Below are 23,350 nucleotides of genomic sequence, written 5' to 3'. Positions count from 1 at the left end.
AAGGCTCCACAGCCGAAACGTTTTGTTTCCTTTCTTCTCTTTTCAGCATGGAAACTTGTTTAGCTTGTTCCTTATAGGCTAAATCACCTTATTACCTGGCTCCAATCAACTCTCTCACTAATAAGGTGACTGACTAAGTGCTTAAGCAGCAGTCAAAGTCACTTGAATGTAATAGTCATGAATCTTCAATTAATAAAAATTACCCCAAAACATTTTATCAATATTAACAAGTCATATTATTTATCTAATAGCTTGCATGCATAGACAGAGTGTAGAGTTTTGAAACACTTTCATTTCTCTTAAGAATGCTTTCTCCATGCCAATTTCTAATCAGTGTCTGAACTAAGTTACAATACAAATACAAATGTATTTTCTTTCATTAATACAGAAGAACAAATAATAATAATTGCTTACACTTGTATAAGCACTTTTCAGGACACTCCACTCAAAGCGCTTTACAGGTAATGGGGACACCGTCCACCACCACCAATGTGCAGCATCCACTTGTATCATGCGACAGCAACCAGAGTGCACAAGAACGCTCACCACACATCGGCTATTAATGGGGAGGAGAACAGAGTGATGAAGCCAATGCATAGATGGGGATTATTAGGAGGACAAGATTGGTAAAAGCCAATAAGATATTATGCCGGGGTTACACCCCCACTATTTTCGAGAAACGCCCTGGGATTTTTAATGCCCACTATGAGTCAGGACCTCGGTTTTACATCTCATCCAAAGGACAGCACCTTTTTACAGTATAGTGTCCCTGTCACTATACTGGGGCATTAGGACCCACACAGACCGCAGGGTGGGCGCACCCTCCTGGCCCCACTAATACCTCTTCCAACAGCAACCTTGGTTTTTCCAAGGAGATGACCCATCCAGGTACTGACCATTACACTAATTTTGTTGAACCACATTTTTTATTATTGAGAGATTTCAGCCACTAGTTTAACTGTTTTCTTAAGTTACAGAATTAGCATTAGCTCATTTTGATTCTTTTTCCACTGACCTTCTTACCTGAGACCAAGTACTGAGCCAACCCTACCCCCACCTCTGCCACCCTGATTGCGTTGCAAATGTAGTTTTTCTTATCCTTCAGTCTTATTGTAGATATAAGATTATTTTACGCTGTTGGAACTGCTTCCCCAGAAGAAGCAGCGTCAGTTCTAATAGGAACATTATACAAACGCACACAGTAATAATTAGAAACTAAAAATGAATACAAGGTAACTTACATTGCTTGGTTTAATTTTTTTTTGTAAAACACCAGTCTCGTTTTCTCAGAAATAAGAAGCTACGGGTGCACTATACTTTTTTCAGAGCCTTATATCGGATCTGGATAATGCAATTGACCAAAAAAGGACTCAGAGAATAAAGTTTATAATGCAATTATAATTTATTCTGATTCTGAGCAAGATGTTGATATTCAGTAATTGCATTATAAACTATGTACTGAATTTGATTCGTCTGTTGCACTTAGCAAAGAAAGCAAGCACACACGAGAATAACAAAGGCGCCTTACCTAAAAACTAATTAAATAACACAAAAAGCTATAAGTAACAATTTCCAAAGAAATTCGAATTCCTCGCTATCCGAAGCACGCAAAAGTTATCAGTGTTGCAGCTCATATTATTTGTAGGAAGGGAGTTTGAAAGAAGAAATAGCTTAAGTATGCAGACTTCCACAAGGATTTTAAATTTGTGACAAAAGGGTTTTTGAAGCCTCTCATCAACAGGCTCTGCTCTCAAACCCAGCAATGAATTTCTACTAATCCTCCGGAAGCTCAGAACATATGGCTTCATTCTCCACCTCCGTTTTGCATACTGTGTGAGGTAATGTGAGCCTCATCTGTCCCCCCTAAATCTCCCTGCACCGCTCGTTCAGACTTCCCCTTCCCCCTCCAGCCTCTCTGTGCGCTGGGAGAGACGGTGATGAAGAGGTTTTGGAATGTGCGCGTCACCGCGGTTCGCAGCGACACCAGGCTGATTTCGAGTTCCAAGAAACTTCCTCGCTGAAGAGTTTTTTTGATTTTTTTGAGAAACAAAATAATACACAGATCTCCGAGGTGGGGTGAGTATTTCATTCTGTACGTAATTGCACTTTTATTAACCAACCATTTCCTGTTTTCCCCCCCAAATTGACTTGTTCGCAACACTCCCGTTACTTTTCAAGTTATCTTGGTATCCTGCTGTAGCTTCTTGTAGTTCAAAGGTTTAAGATCTTTTGCACGCAGAGTTAGCAAGGCAAGCTTTTACATCTTTGGGTTTTTTGTTTCTATGTAGAAAACGAGTCAGTTCTTGGCGTTGCTGCTTGTTTTGCCTGAGCCTGCCTGTCCAGACTTGAGTTTTTGGAAATGAGCTGTTGTCTTGAGGAGTGCGCTTTGTTGTTTTGCCGGCAGATGGCTTGGACCGCGAGAAAGGCCGAGTCTGATGAGTGGCTACTCGCTTGGTGATGTGTGAACCAGCAAACTGTCACGCACACGCAAATCGTGCGTTGTTGTTATTAAAATCATGAGAAAAAATGCTTGAAAGATGTCCTTAACTCGAAGAAAGTGCGAGACGGAATGAGAGATTGTAGATAAAGTTTTGTATAAATAACAGGGACATCACATCATAAACTCAAATCTGAGCAGATGCCAGGTTTAAGAAATCTGAGATCTTACCCACAGGGCGTGGAATCGCTCAAGATGATTAAACCAGATATTAGCACTATATGTCCATAATTATTTTCTCAGAGACCCGATCACGATTTTGGCTCTGAAAATCTTTAGTAAATTTAAAATAAATGCGTTATCGCGACACAAATGTGCCGTTAATTTTAATCGGAAAAGGGGGTGTTTCTGTACTGTAATTACAGTCGTTGATGATAACTTTGACTCTGGTAAGATATAATGTGTGTTTTCATAGTTGATGTAAACGAGGATTTCAAAGAATAGCAACTGGAATATAAACCCAGTACCGAAGTGTTCCAAAACATATAGGAATCAAGCGTTTTTAGTCTTCACACAAAATAAACCATTGAAAATCTGCCAGGATAGATTTACACGTATTACACGTATTTACACGTTTGCTTCTTTAATTAGAAGAAAATATGAGAAGACCCATTTTGATGCAAGAAATTTCCCGTGATTGAAAACATGAAAAAAGTTCATGAAACTGGAGCATTGATGTTTTTGCACAAAAAACAATATTTTTTTACAGTATTACAGTATTGTAATCTTTATACAAAATATCTTTAGGTTATAATTTTGATGCATTAGAAATGTAACTCCAGTTACCAAGTATGTAAGAAATAAGCCTCTCTAACCTTTTCTTTAAGTGCTTTTGCAAAATCTAATAACTTAATTTCATTCTTAATGCGGTAATAACGTTTTTTGTAATGAAGCTATAAATTCGATTATTTAAACAGTGTCCAAAGCAACGCAGATTTGCTCTAGCCAAAAGTGCCTACTGAACAGTAAAAACACTATCCTGTAACTCAATTGTAAAACAGATAGTAACCATTACGCGAGTTATGGAATAAAGGACGCTATTAACAATGATATGCTTTATTTCATTTACATAATTTCTGTATGCCATTTATTAAATTGTAAAACGTTCGTTATTGTGCTAGTAACTGCATGACTGATGTTTGCGACATTTAAAACGCCGTCTTTTTCTATCAGTTTTTAAGGCTTGTTGTCTGCCTGCCTGTTGCAGCATCCCGGAGCTCTTGAGCGGTGTGGTGCCAGGCACACAGTGATGCTAATTCTGGTTACCTAGGAGACTGCAAAGACGCCCTGATCCCTGTCACTGCACAAAGACGAAGGGGGAGGCACCATACCGCTGAATCGTTCTCTTCTCAAGCAAAGAGCCGCAAGTCAGGGATGGTAAGGAGAAATGCAGCAAGAATATCACAGCTCCGCAGAACCACCGTGCCTGCGACAGTTCGATTTTGTGTTGTTTTTTAATCAGGCATTCCACACTTCTTCTTTCTTGATTTTTGAACAATAACAGTATCCTGCGACTTGTTAGTTCCCAGAAACGAGGTATTTGCTAAATATTAGCTATCGTTATTGATGTAGTAATTTGTTTGCATTGATCTCTGGGTAAGGCTTAGTCGCAGTGGTTGTTGGGTTTGGTTTTATTTTATCATAAACCACTGATCACATTTCTGCTGTGCTTGGATATTTAAGTGGAAATATACATTTTTTCATTGCAGCCATTTTACAACAATATATACTATCCTTATCCGTCTGAAACCCCAGGAACCTGTTCGTCTGCCGGGATCCCATCCATTTTGAACTCTCCTCAAAGCCAGCGCTCTTCCAGCATCCCCCAGCAGTCCTCTGTGATCTCTGGACCATCAATGACAGGGGCTCACATCCCATCTTTCAAGTTCCGAGCTCGCCGAGAGAGCGTGGACTGGCGCAGGATAAGTGCCATCGATGTTGACCGCGTGGCCACCGACCTGGACTTCAACACCCTGCAGGAGAATATCATAGGCATCACATTCTGTACCGTGGAGAACGAGCGCTGCCCTTATTGCCAGAACCCAGTGGACCCGGTTCTGTTAAAGGTCTTCAGGTTAGCTCAGCTCACGGTCGAATACCTGCTACACTCTCAGGAATACCTCACCAGCAGTCTGCAGTCCGTGGAGGAGAAGCTGCAGGCCTCCATTCTGGAGAAAGAACAGATCAAAAGGGAAACAATGAAGCAAAATGAGGAGATCAAATTACTTAAGGAGGAGCTAAAGAAGAGGAAGAAGATCATTACCACCCAGCAATCAATGATCAGTGCTGGTGTGGGTAATTATCATAAGGTATGTGCCAACAAGATGATTTCCCATGTGGTTCATTGTTTTCATCCATTGTTCACAGTGTCAAATGCAGATCAGACTTTTAGTAGTGCTGCGCTTAGTCGTGGTGAGTGGATGAGCTCGGCTGCACACTTGGCTGTAAAAAGTAGTGAAATACCCCATTGTCCACTATTTGGAAGAGCTCTACTGTCAGAATTGTCTCATTCAAACCACGATTTCCTCTGATAATCTTAAAGTAATAGAGAGTAAACATTTTTGTTTTTAAAAATGCAGATTTCAGACCTCATTCAAAACAACAGAACAGATGGTGTCTGCTGGTGGCATTTTGTTCTCTAATCCATATAACAGATAAACAGCATAGTTACACAGATAGCTGGAAACCCATTTTCTTAATGTGGCTTCAGTTCAGAATGTCATTGCATAGTTTGGAGTAGGACAGAAGGTGTTTGTCAGTGAAAGGTACTGTACCACAACATTTAACATTAATTCTAGTACAGTGCTTGAAAGAACTCAATTGTGTAGTTTCCTATATAGGCCTGGATATTCTGGTATGTTATTTGTTTAAGTGAAATCAAAGGAAGGACAGTATGGGAAATAAAGGGCTGTTCATTTTGCATTTACAAGAACTACATTAAAAAAGGTCTCCTAGGTAACAGCTAGGCCTTCACACAAAGTTGCTAAGTGAAACGCAAACAGTATGGCTTGTCTGATTAAGGTGTAAGTGCAGCTCAATAAATAATGAGATTTGTAATGAGAACCTCCAACAGCACAAGATGCTCACCATGACTAACTGCTCATTTTACAAGTCAAGGGAAACATATGGAGTGTATTTTGATTATTCTAAAGTATTATTAGTTTCATGTTTTAGTTTCTGCAATTGCTATTAATAAGCTTACTGTGTCCTACCTTTAGTGGTTTTCTACATTCTCAAAACAGTGTGATTTTAATTTTTCTGACAATTTTTATGTCAATTTAGTCTTTGACTAACAGTTAGCATTGTACTGAGGAAGAACACTAACATTCCTTGATTTCTGGTCAGAAAAATCCATCTCCTCACAGAATCCTGAATAATGATTATAACTTTTATTTGACAAAGTTAAAGCAAAAATGTGAAGTCTGGGTTAATTATTTTGATATGAAGTTTCATAATGTATTAAGTTGAGTGGGGTACAAAATGCCATTTACAAATGTAAAGGTTACATTCACAGCTCAGATTCATATCTGTTTTATAACACTTAACATTATTTTGGGGTGGCATAGTGGAACAGTGGTTTACAATGCTTCCCAGCACTGGGGCTTGGGTTCAATTCTTAGCGTGCTATCAGTGTGGAGTTTGTATGTTCTCCCTGTGTTCTTGTGAGTTTTCTCTGGGTGCTCCGGTTTACCCGTACTGTCCAAAAACATACTGGTAGGTTAATTAGCTTCTGGAAAAATTAGTATAAGTGTGTGTGTGTTTGTGTCTGTGTGTGCCCTGCAATGGACTAGCATCGCATGCAGTGTGTATCTTGCCTTGCATCCATTGCTTGCCAGGTTAGGCTTCGGCTCCCCCGAAATTCTTTATTAGGTTAAGCGGTTAGAAGATGGGTGAAAACATTTATAGTAAAATGTTTTTAAGATTTTAAGATTTAAGCTCAGATTTTCAAGTATTAACCAAATATGAAGTACACAACTTAATTTCCACATCATTTTCACCAGGCCTCTCCTTTTATGTCTGTGCTGTGTGGATGAATAACAAAACTATTGTATGGAGAGCAGTAGTGTTGGTAGAACTGACAGAAAATGCAGGATTAACATCCTTCCCCCCTCCTTCAAAATATATTTTTAGAGATTTGTCTACCTTTTTTGTAGAGATTCATTTGTCTCTTCACCAAAACAATACTGGATAGCAGGTGTCAGTATCAGATCTTTTAATATTAAATGAAGACTTGAGGGCAGCTGGTTAAGATTGCATAGTAAGTGTGCTGTGCGAGTTATAGAACCAGCTTTTACACTGCCTTGTCACATCAATCTGGCTGACTAAGCTGATGAGCAGCAGAGGGTTTAAAGCACTTCAGAAGAATAGACTTTCCATGAAACCCATACTATAGCCCAAGGGCTTTATGTGTACCACAGATTTCTTTTAATATAAAGGCAGTCTGGGCCAGGGCCAGTGGTGTGTTTTGGTGACAAGCCTATAAAAGGTGTTGGTCTGTGCTGCATTGCTTTTGTTAACTGGCTTTGGATGACCTCTTTAAAGGTCCCCCTCCAACACATTGTTTTCATTTGTTTTTATCATTATGCATTTGCATACACCATTTTGACACAGTAGAAAAGGAAATCAAGCTGCTAAGTCTTTCCTCAGCACAGCATTGTCTTGACCTGCTAGGACCTGCAGTATTTGGAACAGTGACCTTGCCTGCAATGTTGAAGTAAGATGTTGGTATGGTGCACGTTTTTCACCAGTCAGCTCAAGATCAGCTTTTGTTTTGATCTGAAGTTTCAATAGAAATCGCCTGTGGTTCAATTTAGTATTTCATGTTAAGTTCTTTTATTAATAAGGTTTGTTTCATGTAATTGATTTATTTTATACAAATTATTGAAAAAGTATTGGCACCCCTTGTTGAAAATGAGCTTATTCTTTCATTTAATGATTAATTCACTTGGAATCTTACTCATTACTACTACTAGTAATTACTATTTATTATGGATGTATGTTTAATAACTTACAGAAAAGATATATAGCTCTGGATTACAGTGCATTGTAATTAAATACACAGAAGTTTATGCATCATAAGCAACTGAAATAATATATTATAATCACAGTTTAAACTGGAATACTAGGCCATAGAGTAATTATATTATAAGCTGGAATAACAGGCCATATTGTAATCTGCCATATTGCAAATATTATAATTGTAAACGTGAATAATATATCATATTGTAATCACAGTATTAACTATAATAACATGATATATTGCAATTGTAGTCTAAAGTGTAAGGTAGCAGGGGAAGCCCTATGTTCAAACAGTGTGTGCTTTTTGTAAAAGTGTGAAGGTTTCATGAAGATTCTCTGTAGCAAACACTCTAATACATCAGTGGATCAACAAATTGATTATGTCTTAAAAAATGAAATTATTTATTTTTATAGACTTTCACATAAATACAGCAAATGTATTATAATTCTTATACATGCCTGAAGAAATCCAGTTGAACATTGTACTAATGCCCTTGTAAAATATTTTACAAAAACATTTTTTGCAGTCCTTAGAGGTGTTCCCTTTTGATCCTTGTATTTAGCTTTAAATTTGTTTTCTCCTTTGTTTCTCTATGTTTCTAAAAACAGTATAGCTGTGTAAAGATCAGAATTAATCCTATTAGGGGTTAATTGCATAATATTTTGTATCTATTATTTTTTATACCATGCTACATTTATATGTACATTTCTGTGTATTTTTCAGTGTCAGCATTGTGAGAAAGCATTTATGAATTATTCCTTTCTACAAAGTCATGTACAACGTCGTCATCCAGACGAGTATGATATTGGTAAGATAAAGACATATATAGTGTTAAAGATGTGAATTTATGCTTGTTCCCCCTGCGGTACAAGAATCAGTAGACCTTTTTCAACTTGAAGGTTGATTGGTTAGAGATGTAATGCCAGATTTTTAGTATATTGCATAATGACTGGGGTAACTGAAGATTGTGGGATTTTTGCCATGTTCCGCTACATTTTTGCTTAAAAATGTTCCTGTATCATCATGCTTACCGAAATATTTGAAATTGATTGAGCTAAGAGGATGCATTTAAAGCATATAATAACAGTTTTTTTTACCTATAGGTGTGTTATCAGAGAAACAGAAAAGGGTACAGGCTGGTAAGCTTCAGGATGAGATCAACAAACTCAAGGAGCAGTTAAATCTTACCAGATCCCAGCTGGAAACTGAGCAACAAGCCTATATGGTCAGACTTTCCCAGGTACAGTAACAAGGACCAAGCAAGCAGCAGTGTACCACAAACATTTTGTTACACTAAAAAGGCTATGGAGAAAAGCATAGAAAAACAGTGAACACAACCTGCTTCTGTAAGGGACCTAGACATTTTGAATGGTCACCAGGACTCTCTTATAAGAAAAATAAAATTAATCTATTTTATTTCACTCCTGTTCTATATGTATTACACAGGATAAGTGTATATGAAATCAGAACCCTAAAACATCCTATTCATAATGTGCTGGAAATTAGTATTGATCCTCAATGAGCAAGAATTAATCTAAAGTTTTAAAAGCTGTAACATTGCTTCGGTGATTGATTAAAAAACAATTCAAAATTCAACTAGTGATATTTAATCTTTTACACTGAATTATCCATTTTATTTATCATGCTCATTTGATCCATCCTTTTTTGTTACATTCTTAATATTCTAAAAAGAAGCAACAGTTTCAATATCCTTCTGAAATTATAGCCATTTTGATTGAAGGTGACCAGTAATCCTGATAGACTATATTTTGTTGTACGAAACATAGCCTTTTAGCTTTATGAATGTGCAGAGAAGAATAAATTACATTAATGATGTGGAACACCACACAAGATGTAGGTTGGATTTAATTGTTAAATGTGATGGATTAGCTATTCATGTATAGTTTGCTTTGAGTTATTTTCCTGTTTTTAAGATTTCTGATCAATGTAAATCACGTATTGCTAAATGCCAAACTTTTTTTTTCTTACGTGAAGATTTCTGTTTTGGTAACAGTTTCTGTATCAATAAGCACTCAAAGTTGGTATAATAAAAAAAACATTGGAAGCTTTGTGTAAATTCCTGCTGCTCATACCAAGCATATGTTGTAGAGCAATCTATCACACCTGGCATTGACTTTAACTTTGAATTTAAATTGTTTTTTTAAAACCAAATCAAATTCAATCAAAATGATTTCAATGCACAAATAATATCTTGATTTCAATACACAAATTTCAATCCATTGTCCCTTATTAGCACATGTGTTTTAATTGCATTTGATTCTAATGGATTTTTAAAAAATCTTTCATGGAATCACTTTTGACTTTTAACAGTGTTTCATAGACATGAAAACGTATGATTGTTTATGTGTAATTTATTAATCAGATTGTGTTTATCTATGATCTATTATTTGTCTTTAATTATAACAGAGGTGAAGATCAGATCACATATTAGGAGCAATTAACGCAGGAATACAGATAATTCCAAAAGGTACACAAACATTTTCTCACCACTGTAGATTTCTCCACATTAAAATAACTAAATAGACTAAAAATAAGTAATATTTGAAAATAAACAACATTTAAAGCCCTAACCAATTTGTTATCCTTTGTTTTGATTTGAGCATCAGTGGAAGTCATGATTGACATACTGACATTGACTGAAGTCATTGACAAGATATCTTTTCATTGTAGGAACAAGAAAATCAGCGAACTAAGGAAGACGAAACAATAAAGCGATTTGAGAAGTGGAAAGAGGAGGAGCAGCAAAAATTGGATGGAGAAATTGAAAAGATGAGAGAGATGTTCATGAGGGAATTCAAGGAACTATCTGTTAAAAATGCTGTTCTGGAAAATGTAAGTAGTTTTAGTAGTACTAACCTGTCTGTGACCTTTTCGTGCTCATCAGTGGCTATTGTTTCTGCTTCAGCAAAGTTGTCATTCATCAGTCATGCATATCAAGCCCTCTGAATTTGGATTTGACAAAATCCAGTCTCGGCTAGTTTTAAAAAATGATGCTTGATAATCAAACCAAACAGTGGATGTACCTCTACGATTTTGAAATTTAGAAACTTAATTTTATCATTTGTTTATAAAAAATGTTTTTTAGCTGTCATTGTACTGTCTGTAAGCACTATGAGCATTTCTTAGTATGCATTAGTGTGCAAAAGTGAAATACTTTTTGTGAAAGCATATTTATATTAGGCCATATTGTACTGCTCTACTATTGTATGTGAAGTATATTGAAATCATTGTTAAGTTGAAATAATAATATGATTGGAATTATTGTCTTTGTGGAATTAGATGCTTGTATGTTACATCACCTATTAAGCCTCCTATTCTTTTATTTCCCAAAAGTCATTTGAATGTTGTTTCGCATACCCTCCCTAGCCTTTTTTGTCCTTGATTGACATGCGTTCTTTGAAACATTGGGTTGTGTATCTTAATTCGTTGTAAGGAATCTTCATCTTTTACAGGATTAGTTATACTGTATGGAAAAAAAGGCCAAATGTAGCCATGCTCATTAATGAAAAAGTTTTTTTATAGGTTGTCAAAGTTTAAAATTGTGTTAGTACTGTATATTAAAAAACAGCAGTAGTAAAATAATCTAAATTCGTATTTCATTTAAATAAATGTTTGTACAGGAATAAATTGGGCGAATGCACATGCTTTGTTTTTTCTAACAGAACTAAGGGTTTAGAGCCCTTGTCATTCATGAAGACGGGCGCTGTCCTAAGGCCTTTGACCGTGTTTTGCAAAAGTAACACTATGTTTGATTGTAAAAGCCTCTTCTGACAGGGCTGCAAGATTAAATTACCCAATTACCCAATTTCGGATATCTTGCATTCTGAAATTCCAGTTTTACAAAATACCATTTTTTTCTACAAACATCCTATGGAAAACTAAATAGTGAAAGCAGTGTACAAAGTCTCATTTTTGGGACACAGGGGAACTTTTGGCAGTCAGCCTTGTCCATGTTATATCTCTCATAAATATAATGATATAAAAAATATAATAATTCTAAGTGTCAACAAATGTGAATATGTATAGTTCATATGTATATTCATTTTGACTAGCAAGTTTTGGAGATGAAGGCATCCAGCCTACAATTCAAGTCAAACACTGGTACATTGCACGAAGACAAAGCCCCAGAAAATGAAGAGGAGAAACAGAGGTACCATCAGGAACTGCTGAGTCTCAAAGAGCTGCTTAACAAACAGGTTAGTTTTAAAAATTTTCTTAAGAATTATGAAACTATACTAGGCTTTTTGAGTATTTAAGGACACTTTTGTCAGTACATTTTGACAAATCTGGGTCACAACTCTGTGCATTTTATTGGATACTAAAGCTGAATATGCTTAGTAGAAGGAAAGTGTGCTGTCTGTGAGTCTTTATAACCATACAGGTACTTTATTTTTGTTGAGTTTGGCGATCTGAACTACTTGTAGTTCACAAAATGTGAAGTGTCTTGTCTGAGTATTGAATGTGTACTGTAGGTAAATCTGTTATGAAAAATACTTTGCAGGAAGAAAAGTGGACTGCCATGATCCGGAAACTTCAAAAGGAACATGAAAAGGAAAAGAGCCAGGTACAGTAATATCATTTTATGTAAAGTGTTTTTGGTTCAGCATTTCACAAAATTCCAGTATTCAAATACAGTACTAGATTTAATGCAGTGGTTTAATGTTCAGTTGTGTATCATACTGGAATCATTTTGATAGTAAATCTGTGAGACATGGCAGTGCTTGTACAAAACCAGCCAGCAGCCTGTTCAGAGGAGAGTCAAAATTACTGCTCGGTTAACGCATCTGAGATCTTCTGCAGCTTCCGTTCTGAATACTTACTATGTTTAGTACTTCACTTGTGGTTTAACTATCTGTTATACAAAATCTGGCCTGCTGAGTTACAGTCAAACATTGCAATTGGATGAGAAGACTACAAGTCTGTAAAGGCTGGAAACTGAATTAAGGCTTTAAAACCACAGAGATATATTCTTAGATTGTGAATCTTTTCATTCACATATATTTGTTTTTCTTGGAACTTTCCTTGCTTTGTTAACTAGAAATCATGCACAATCCTTATGAACCAGGAAATTCCAAAATAAAATTACTGTTATGCAGCTACCCACCTGAACTACATATTAGTAGTGATGCTTTTAAGTAAAAATAACTTAAAACTTTGAAAAGCAAGCAGCATGCTTGACAAACATATCACCATATGCACAAATGAAGAGGATAAAAAGGATGTAGCAGACAATAGCATTTAAAAGAAATTTAGCTTTGCTTTCAGTAAATGCAAACCCATGAAAGGCAATCCAAAGGACATATATAAAAACAGGACTTGTTTTAAGCTAATAATGTCTTTTTGATGTTTATAGTATGTGCCAAATGTAATATGTGTAGTGTACCTTCTAGCACAATACACAAGTGGAAAATAACAATAACACCGTATGTCAAAGATGAAAATGAATTTAATAAACATACAAAGCCAAAGCTGATTTAGTCAACGGAATAATAAACCTGTTATTTTACTAGTAAGAAAATATACATTTTGCTTAATATTATAATTGTAATCTTTAGTGATTTGTCAAGTAGATTTAGTATTTCAGGTGACTTCCTTGGTATCACACTTTGCAATGGGCAAAGGCAAAATACAATCATTTGTGAAAACTAGGCTTTTTACCGAATGAATTGCCTGCTTTTGTTTCTACATTCTAGAAGCAGAGTGTACTTGATGTCTTCCTTGACGTTTTACAGCTGCAGAGTGATCTTCAGAGGCTGCGGTCTTCAGTGGTAGAGGAGCAGGAGGTCAGCAGCAGCTTGTACAGGAAAAGGATAGAAGAATTGGGACGGAAACTCCGGGAACAGAATGAGCTGATTATCACCCAGAAGGAGCAGGTTAGTGCTTCCTTAGTAGTGAAAAAAGCGGTGTTTAGAAGCCAGATAATTACTGTTGAGGAAATCCTTTGTAAGCAAACATAAAATACAATGACCCAGATAACCAACAGATTAAGTCTTCACCCTCTTGCAAATAAATGATCTAACCAGTTTTGAAGATTAGACTTGCATGTAATTATTGATGATAATATTTGAATAGGCCTAGGATTTTATCTTTCAAGTTCTAGATCTCAAGCTCAAAATATGAAAAATAGCTGGGTTTTCAAAACAACTAGCCATTACAATTGTTACAGCAAATGTACTCAACAAATCTTCATTTAAACCCTGTTCAACAACTCTTTTTATTGATCACCAGACATAGGTGTGAATGACACTGTAGCAAGCCATCAGACAAAAATGAGTGTGTTCTACAGAGATTAATTTTTTAACATTTCACACCTAAATGATGATAAGTCTGAACTCTACTAATCAATTTCTAACCTTCTTCAACTTCTAAAAAAGGTCTTACCAATCAACTACAGATTGATTAAGCCTAATTGATTAATCAAGGCTCCATGGCCGAAATGTTGTGTTTTCTTTCTTCTCTTTTCAACATGGAATAAACCTATTACTTGTTTAATTCTGTAAGAGCTTGGGTGGTACAAAAAGGTTAATAAATAGGTGCCCTACAGGAATAATTGAGAACTGTTAGCTAGTTGAAATGAACAAAATATGTAACAGAACAGGCAGACTTCAGGCTACTCAGATTGTACATCTTGTGTTACAGCTGGCCATGGCTGGCATAAGAACTCTGGTGTTATAAAAAAAGTGTTCATGCATTGTAGTTCAACTTCAAAAACACCTTACAAAACATTGGCTAACACTAAATTGGACCACCTGTTTAGGTCCAAAGACGGTTTCAAATATCTGAGGAGATCAGACTTCAAAGTGTGTTTGGAATTAAAACTCATACACTTAATCAGTATGTGACAGGGGCTGTATAGACAATAGACTGGCTACAGACTGTGTAAATAAATCTCGAGTGTTGATTGTGTGGAATGTTAGCAGTTACATGGGGTGAGGAGCCTCAGTGTCATTTTATTTCCTGCATGCTGTCAGAGTGAACCAGTGTTTTTGAGCTGCAAAGTACACATGCAGGACCTTAGATAGTTGTTACAGTATTAAGACTGGTAGACAGATGGAACACAAATGATGCCAGATGACTTTCTGAAATTCACAATTGTTTTTACTTTATGACACCTAGATGAAGCAACTTGGTTCAAAACTCCCAGAAAGAACCACAGGAACTCCAGGTACGATCCTTATCTTGAACTTTGAGTACTGTCATTAAAAATTGAAAACATGTCCATTTTCACCTAGTTATTGATTGAATTTTATTCATTTTCTATATTTATTTTATTTTAGTGGCTATTTCAGTGGCAGAGCCTGTGAAAGCCAAATCTCTGACATATGGTGAGTAAAAAGAAAGAAATATAATAGTTATGGTGCTTTATAAAATATACCTTTACCTTTCTGATTAACACTAAACTAAAAGTGCTTAACCAAACACATTCCTACAAGCATTGTATGAAAGCAATGTTTTTAGATTTTTTTAAATAAAATTGTAATTGTCAGATTTGTCTAATTTGACATTTTTAATCAGCTGGAAACACTACTATGACTCTTGTACTACCAAATATAAAGGAGATGAATTCTTGTCACTGCACTGTGTAATGTCAAGATCAAGATCTTTAATGACGCATCCGTCATTAAAGTTCCCCCAGCACTGTTTAAAATAAGAAATGTTAAACCCGGAAACCTGTCTTAATTCTAGTCTGGGCTTGCACAATTTCTTCTACAATATCTAATATCTCCCCTTAATTCAGTTGGTGAAGTAGTTTCTCACTTCTCTATCTGATCAGCTGTAATATACTGCAGTGTAACTACACATGATGGCTGCCACATGTCACTCAGGTGGGTCTACACTTACGTATTGATCAAGTGGGTACTCTCCTTTTAATCAAGCACTTCGAGATCCTTTGGGTTGAAAAGCACTATACAAAAGCAAAGACTTATTATTGGAATAACATTTTGCTTTACAGGCTTTACATTTTTTTCTTTCCTTAGCAGTGATGATCAATTAATCTCCTGTCTTTTGTGAAATTATTATAACACTTAATATCTTAATTTTCACACTGCTTAGATTGATACCCTGTCCTTAACTCCTAACTGTGGTTCCTGTTTGTCTGGCCTGTCTGTGCTGTCTGATTTATTCCTTGTTATTAGAGCAGACACCTACTGTTCATATTCTGGATCCTATAGAGGAGCTTTCAGAGGAGGATAAAGGTAACAGATCCGAGAGATAAGTTTAAATAGAATGCATGCTTGTTGCATGGTTGTCAGAGTTTATAATTTCTTCCACTTATATTGGTCAGTAAAACAAGCAGTGTTGCTAAATTCAATTTTATCTATAAAAAACAAAGGTCAACTTCAACCTGGGTGGAAGGCATTAAAGTTTATTTATTGACAAAATCTATATGACAGCAATTTGTCTTACTTCTGTTCTTAATCCTCTTCTGTCTCTCCTTAGTGCTATGATGCATCTTATACTTATAAATTCATATTTGAATATGGATTTATAAATGTAAGACCAAGGTTAAAATTTGCAATATCTTGCATGTAAGCTTGTTTGTGAGTCCTTTATAATGTGTGATTTTATCTAACAGAAATGTTTTTAAAATAAACTTTTAAAATATTTCTCTAATGCAATGAAATCCAGTTATTTAAATGTAATTGATAAACTTAATACTTAGAATTTGTACTGCTTTTTGCAGACTCTGCAAGCATTTCTGAAAAGAAGAAAGATGATAATCAGCGTCTAATAAGTAGCTTAAAGAAAAATGCCTCATTAACTAAAGAATTACGCCCAATCTTGGAGCAGACTCTTGTAGAGAAGCTGGAATCTCTTGGTGTTAAACCGGTAAATAAAAATAATAATATTCATATCAAATAAAAGTTGAAAGTTCTAAGACTTTAGAAATATTCATATTAATAAAGCACTGATATCATGGGTCTTTCTGCAAATCATTTTCTTTGAAAGTTAGTATCTTGGTTTTATTGTTGCATTAAACTGCATTTGATACATGAAAAACGTTTAAAAATGTTGATGCAAAACCCAATTTGCTGAAGTGCAAACATACTACATTTCCTCAAAACTGAATTTTACTATCTTAATTGACATATTTAATAAGTTATTTTGAGCATTTCTTGTTATGTTTTTCAGACAGCAGAGTAGAGTAGAGACAACACTTTTTTTTCCCCCCTTTTATTTCTAGGAAAACCGTGGTATTCCCACTGGCCAGTACAATACAATTATGACCAAAGTGTACTCGCAAAGAGAAAGGATAGCCAAGACGTTTCCAGATTTTCACAGTGTCCGAGAAACACTTACCCATAATTTGGGTTTAACAATAAAGAAAAAGAGAGCCTCATCAAGTTCACCTGTAGAAAAAAAGAGACCAGATAATCCACCTGAAGGTAATGTCTGTTATGTTTTAGTGAGAATGCATATGTGGTTCTGTCAATTGCTTTTTAAAAACTGTTCATAAGGTTATAAAGAACAATTAGTAATATGCTGATTGATCCGACATCTCGGGGATAAACAGACTTGGGGCTGTTGTTGCAATTTAAGAAATAAGATTAGGATGTTAAGGCATGTCTGCAAAAGCACAGAATGATGCAAAATGTAGGGTTTGGTCAGATTGCAATTATTTTAATATCCATCCCTATTTTATGGATGATCATTTATTTAGGCATTTTGGAATGGTGTATTCTATGTTTTAATAACATTGTTCTTTGCAGTATCTAAAATGTATATCAAGTTAACAGCTGTAAAGTCTAAATATGCTGTCAATTTTTAGAAGGACACGGAGTAGTGCTAAGGCACTCGGGACTCAGAGTGTCATGGGTTCAACTCATGGTGATGTATGTGTATGTGTATGTACAGTATCTGTATACTTCACTAACACCCATCCATCGCTAACATTTCCCCTATAAAAACATTGCTGTATAAATAGGTAGTCTGTATCCATTGATTTTTCTAATCCGTTTATGCAATGCTCAGTCACGGGCAGAGCCAGAGCCGAACCTGACAAGCAGTGGGCTCAAGGCAGGATACACCCTGGACAGGAGTCCAATCCATCACAGGGCACACACAAACAAATGCACAAACTCACACCAGGGTCCTTTTTTTGCATGAATTCAACAGGCTTAAACAGTAAACATCTGGCTTAAACCTATGCAAATACGGGGAGAACATACAGTCTCTGTGCAGGTAGCACCCCAGGTCTGGAATCGAACCCAGGGCCCCAGCACTGTGAGACAGCCATACTAACTACTGCACCACCATGCTGCCCTATTTTGCTAACTTTTCTCTTGTTAATACTGTGCTGTATAACTGGGGACTCTGTATGACACCATTTTACAATTGGCTTATAAATAAAAAAATTAAAACGTATCTTTACATAAGTCTCCATAATTGTAAAACAATACGGCCATCATTTAGGATTTGAAAACTAAAATCTTTTTTTTTAAATATGACTATAGTAATTCAAACTGTACTTTATCTATTGTAATATCTTTATCTTTTTAGATCTGAGTGAGTTATGTATGTTATAATTAAAATGTTCATACTTAAATGTTGCACTGTTAACAATCTTATTCTCTTTAACACAAACAAGTTAGATTTGTCTATCGTATTGATTTCTAGTAAGTACTGCATATGTAAAGCTCTTTCCAGCCAAAAGGATGCCAAAGCACTTTCAGTACAGGTGGGGATTTGCTTCACCCATTACTGGAGTGCAGCACTTGCCTGTGTGACACAAGGTGGCCATTATGCATCAGCACCCCAATTACACAGCAAGTTAGGAGGAGAAATGACAATAGATTCATCAGTCAGCTTAATTGGGAACTTTAGGAAGACTTCAAATCAAGAGTGAAATTTGGCAAGGATACTGGGCTTAACAGTCTCTCTTATAAGAACTAGAATAACCAGTAGTCAGGCGCTCAGATTAATAACTCTCCTGGAGGACAGCATTTCTTACAGCACACTGTCCCCCAGTCGGCATACTAGGTCATTGGATTTAATGATGCTGGTCTAGAGGGGAAAACTGATCCTCTGGACCAGCATTTGCAACAACAGCCTGAATTTCCATTGAGATCTCCCATCCCAGTACTGACCAGATCCACCCTTTCTTGGCTTCTGAGATTAGGCTTTGTGGCAATACTGAATACTGTAAATACTGTACGTTCTGTATTGTACTGTACTGTACAGTCATACATTTTAAACCTTCCTCAAAAAAGTGCCACATCTGTAATCCAATTCTGTGTCTTCTTCTCTTCTGAAGAGAATCAGAAACGGGCCAGATCATCTAGTTTGCCATCTACCCGGGTGACTCAGGTTGTGTCAAAATCACCAGGTGTGACAGAGCAGCCCCCCCAGCCAGCCCCCCGCTCTAGGGCCAGCACAGCTCCAAAGACCTCCACTCCAAGGTATGCCACGGCAGAAGCATGGACATGGACATCTTGTATTATTCCATCAGTGTTGTTAAAAAGTTGAAATTGGGAAGCTTCCTGGCTTCGGTTGGATTTCTGTTTTTCTGTACATCAGTTCTGTAGTATTTGTGTGTCTTTTAAAGTGCATTTTATATACTTTTAGAAATTTTACTTTTGTGGACTTTAAGGGTTTTTTATTAGTATTGTGTACAAATGTGTACTTTTAATTTGCAGAAATAGTATTCCTAAAACTTAAAAAAGTCAGTTGTACACTGGTGGCTCACGGGTTGAAACAATTGACTTATTTTTATCATTAATCTTAAGAAAAGGAAAAACATGTTTTGCTGGTGTTCTTCAAGTGCGTCACTTCTTTGTTTGGCACCAGAGCCAAAAGGTATTATTCTTTCTGCTTGTCAGGGAGATAACGTATTGTTGTTTTCTCAAGAACCCCTCCGTTTAGTTCAGAAGACGACTCTGAAGAAGAAAGTGATGCAAAACCACATCAGCGACTAAAAGCTGTGCAACCAAAAGCTCCCGCCGTCGATGTCAGTAAAACTGTGGTCATGTCTCTGGAGAGTGAAACAGACTGGACGGACGGCAGTGAAATGGAAGAGATTGATCCACGGCTGTTGCAGCATGATAAAAGTCTGAAAGTAGATGCTGGAAAGCCTGTTCAAAGTAAGATTTCGTTTTTTGCTAATTGGAATGGGATTTGTAAAATCTTGGAATATGAGTGAAAATGTATAATGCTCTTTTTATTTATAGCTGTTACTTTTATGTAATGGAACAAGCGCAGATTTATTCCATGCTGAAAAGTAGAAAGAAGAAACACAACATTGTGTCACACCTCAAACACAGCAGAAGAAGGCTCAACGGCTGAAATGATTCTTCTGACCTTTATTTGTTCCTTTGCAGGCAACACACACTGACGCAGCTCGTCACTCAAACTTTTATGTAATACTTACTGTATCTGCTAGAATCATTTTAAATTTAGACATAAATACTTCCATGATATAAATTATCCTGTGCTGTTCTACTCCTTGTGCAGACTTTTGACAGTTTTTATTGTCTCTGGATTTATTTTCTCTTTTCATGTAGTTTTTCATCAAAATCAAGAACAGATACCAAGTCTTGCCCCTCTGCCATTTTAGCATTCCTGAAACCCATGTGTCAATTATAATCTAAATTATACTCATGAAAATTATTTAAGTTATTTGGAAGAAAATACAGTGAGGATGATGTAGAGAATGAACATTTTAATTTCCTCTCTTACTCAGGAGAATTAAAAGTTTGAATTACCTGTTATATGTATTTATATATATATGTGTTGGTATTTTTTGAAAGGTTCTATTCTGAAAGAAATTTCCGAAAACCAGCCTGTCATTGGAAGGATTCAGAAGAAACCAGCTGGGGGAGTTAAAGTTTTGCCAGAGGACAAAAATGTGAGACAAGAATTAAAGGTAAGAAGAGTGTTACACATACATTCAGTAATAGCTGTGGCTCACAACTGGTTTTCCTGGTGAGCCTGGTGTTTTAGTCATTGACATTTAGCATACTTACAAAAGTTTTCTAAAAAACATTTTTTATTCTTGATTATTTTATTTTTTATTGCATTTACCTTCGGATTGGCCAGTTTTTGTTTGCATTTGAAATGTTTTAATAAACACTGCTTATTTTTTTTCCAAAGCAGAAGAGCTGTTTGGCCACCGGTGAATAGATAGCACCACTATCTGATTAGTCTGTAATTTTCCACATCGCCACCTGCTCAGCCTGCTGTTTATATGGAAAATGGTTGCACTTCTCTATTTACAACTCTTTAAACAAAAAACATGAACCTGGTGTCACAGGTGTGGAAGTTCTGTAGCCATTTTTCTCCTAATACATTATTTCTACATACATTTTGTAATAAAGCACCCATGTTTAACATTCAAAATAAACTACTGAGTAGTAAGTTTTCCTTTATTGGACTTCATTGAAATCAGTATTTACTTTAGATCTCTACATCATGAATGGGGATAATAATACCTCCAAAATCATGTAATAGGTCAAGTTGGTTTAAACTGTAAAAAAAAGTGTCCATTGAGAATTTTTATCTTCACCCGGTGGAGGGGGTACACATTTAAAAAATATTTGAAAAAAATAAACGTCATTGTTTCAATACAAAAAGTAGATTATGTGCTTTAAAGTGCATCTTGAACCACAGTTGGAGAAGGGAAAAAGTTAGTATAGAAAGTTCAATAATGTCTAAAATCCCAAAATATATAATTTAATTTAGAGCTATAGTTATGAATGTTATGAATATAGTTATGAATGAATGCTATGAATGTAGTAGAGAGATGAATATGTATAAAGTATTTGGCATGACACTCCTAGTTGAGGAAATGGCACCTACTGTAGATGTGAGAATGGTTGCTTTAACCCCCATAGGGCTAGGGAGTTTGTTACAAGGGTGTAGATGGGGAGGTGGGGTGATGTAAGACAAATACTAGAAAAGACGTCCTGGGTGCAAGGCAAAGGTCAGCGGAAGTGTGCGAGATTAGAATCTAACCTTCCTCGCAAACTATATACTATGTAAAATACAAATACTTTTTTACCACAGTCAAATGTCTTTTATTTTAGTTTTCGGAAGTAGATGACGATGACTGGGATGTGTCTTCTATGGAAGATGATAAACCATCGACATCAAAACCTGACAAGGACGAGGCTGTTTTCACTGTCAGAAAGAGCTTTGAGTCCAATTCTTCCAATACTAGTGTCTGGGGCACTTCGACAGGGAAAGGCCAGAAAGGAGGTCAGACTTTGTCACTTTTAAATCTAAACTTGCACAACCACAGCATGCCAAACAGGAGGGCGTTTTGCTGAGTTACTCACAGGATGCTTGTGAATTAAACTTTGAAAAGTGAAATATTTTTTAAAAATACCTTAAGATTTTTATGCAGCTGTTCAAAATTAAAAGTAGTTTGCAAATATTGTCGGTGCTTCAGTGAGATCAGCTGTAGCCAATATCTAGGGTTTGCCACTAATCAGTAGCTAGGAGTCCCCTGGTGTTTGGCCTGCAGTGGATTGCATGGAGATCCTAGACCTGCCACACATTGACCCAGGAATGACCCACTATCTCTGGTTGAGTTCAGCTCTTGGATGACATCCATTGGAAATTGTTTCGAGCTAACAGCTTAACATATATTTTATCTATATCCACAGCCAGTGAAAAGTAGTGATTGGCATAACAAAATATGTCTGTGATGATGAGTGTATAGACTTTTGAATCTCAGAGGAGTAGTATGAAGTGTGTTATGCATAACATTTGGGAATTCAATACAAAAATTTAAAAGGGGGATTTTATGTTCTAATAAAAAACATCTAAAATTATATCTTATTAGTCAAAACTGAATTGCATGTGTTTCATGACGTAGTTGAAATTATTTGTCCTCTTCCTATCTCTGCAGGTCTTCATGAAGGGGACGCTGGAAGTACTCTTAAAAGCAGCCTTGTGACTGTTAGTGATTGGAGTGACTCTTCAGACATTTAAATTGGTTATTCTAACCAGACAAAGCTCCTTGTAGTTAAATTTGCAGCATCTGTATTTTGAATAAACAATTTCAGCAAAACAAAGTAATAAAAAGAGGGTGCCTTCACAGTAAAAGGGATACATAAATATAAAACTGTTATCTAAATTTTCTTTACATACTTGCTGGTATTTTTTTATACTTATAATAACGTGCCAAATGAGAATCTAATAAAATAAACATTTTTTCACTTAAAAGTTGTTTATCTTAAAAGTTTTTGTTAATCTCTTCTTGTGCTGTGTGTATAGACCTTTGCTGTACTATGCAAGAAATCCCAGAGCAATTTGCCAAAGTAAAACAAAGCTCACACATAACCTTTACTCCAGTTGCAAATCAGTGAATGCCTAGGAACAGCCAGCAAAATGCTAAACATCTTGCAGATGTGGAATAATTAACTTCTGGAAATAAGGCAATCCCTGAAAATGAAATATTTTGTAAAGTAGTTATTAGAGATATTTTGAAACCAATTAAAAATGTCAGTAGCAACCAATGAAGGGCACTTCTGTGAAGTCTGTGAAGTTGGAGTGTAAAAAAGTTTATTATTAGACATATCAGTCAATAAGGAATTAGAGTAGGGTTATAAAGACTTCACTTACACTGAGTGTATCAGTATTTCTCAATAAATAAAATTATATTTTCATTGAGTTTGAATATTAAGAATGACACAAAACTCATTTGTTGGTAAATGTTTGGTTGGTAATATTAAGACCAACAATAAACCCTTGTTTCAGGGTTTATTTTTAGTGTTCTCCAGAATGAAAGTGAAAATATCAGGGTGGAATTTTCCTAATATCCCCCACATGAATGCCTTCACTAACAATGAAAAGCAAGTATGTATAAA

At 35.9% G+C, this 23,350-nt stretch overlaps 1 protein-coding gene across 3 annotated transcripts; it reads left to right on the top strand.

Annotated features, from left to right (window-relative positions):
* Positions 1-1,917: 1,917 nt before the first annotated feature.
* On the top strand, positions 1,918-22,700 carry dzip1 (DAZ interacting zinc finger protein 1). 3 transcript variants are annotated; one of them, XM_088913703.1, is made up of 18 exons: positions 1,918-2,076; positions 3,705-3,874; positions 4,207-4,806; positions 8,241-8,325; positions 8,621-8,757; positions 10,209-10,370; positions 11,591-11,734; positions 12,040-12,102; positions 13,271-13,411; positions 14,655-14,703; positions 14,816-14,863; positions 16,225-16,370; positions 16,726-16,927; positions 18,796-18,940; positions 19,389-19,621; positions 20,288-20,403; positions 21,563-21,734; positions 22,390-22,700. In XM_088913703.1, exons 2-18 carry the CDS (start codon positions 3,872-3,874, stop codon positions 22,470-22,472), a joined length of 2,529 nt encoding a protein of 842 aa, XP_088769829.1. In that variant the 5' UTR covers positions 1,918-2,076; positions 3,705-3,871; the 3' UTR covers positions 22,473-22,700. The 3 variants fall into 3 exon arrangements, with proteins under 3 accessions (XP_088769829.1, XP_088769827.1, XP_088769828.1); XM_088913701.1 differs by having other exon boundaries at positions 1,965-2,076; positions 13,232-13,411; XM_088913702.1 differs by lacking the exon at positions 1,918-2,076 and having other exon boundaries at positions 3,671-3,874.
* Positions 22,701-23,350: the final 650 nt, after the last annotated feature.

This window comes from Atractosteus spatula, chromosome 4 (genome assembly GCF_055471065.1).
Source record: "Atractosteus spatula isolate fAtrSpa1 chromosome 4, fAtrSpa1.hap1, whole genome shotgun sequence".
Classification (NCBI taxonomy): Eukaryota; Metazoa; Chordata; class Actinopteri; order Semionotiformes; family Lepisosteidae; genus Atractosteus; species Atractosteus spatula.
The sequence above is the reverse complement of the archived record's forward strand: the minus strand, read 5'-3'. Positions and strand labels throughout refer to the sequence as shown.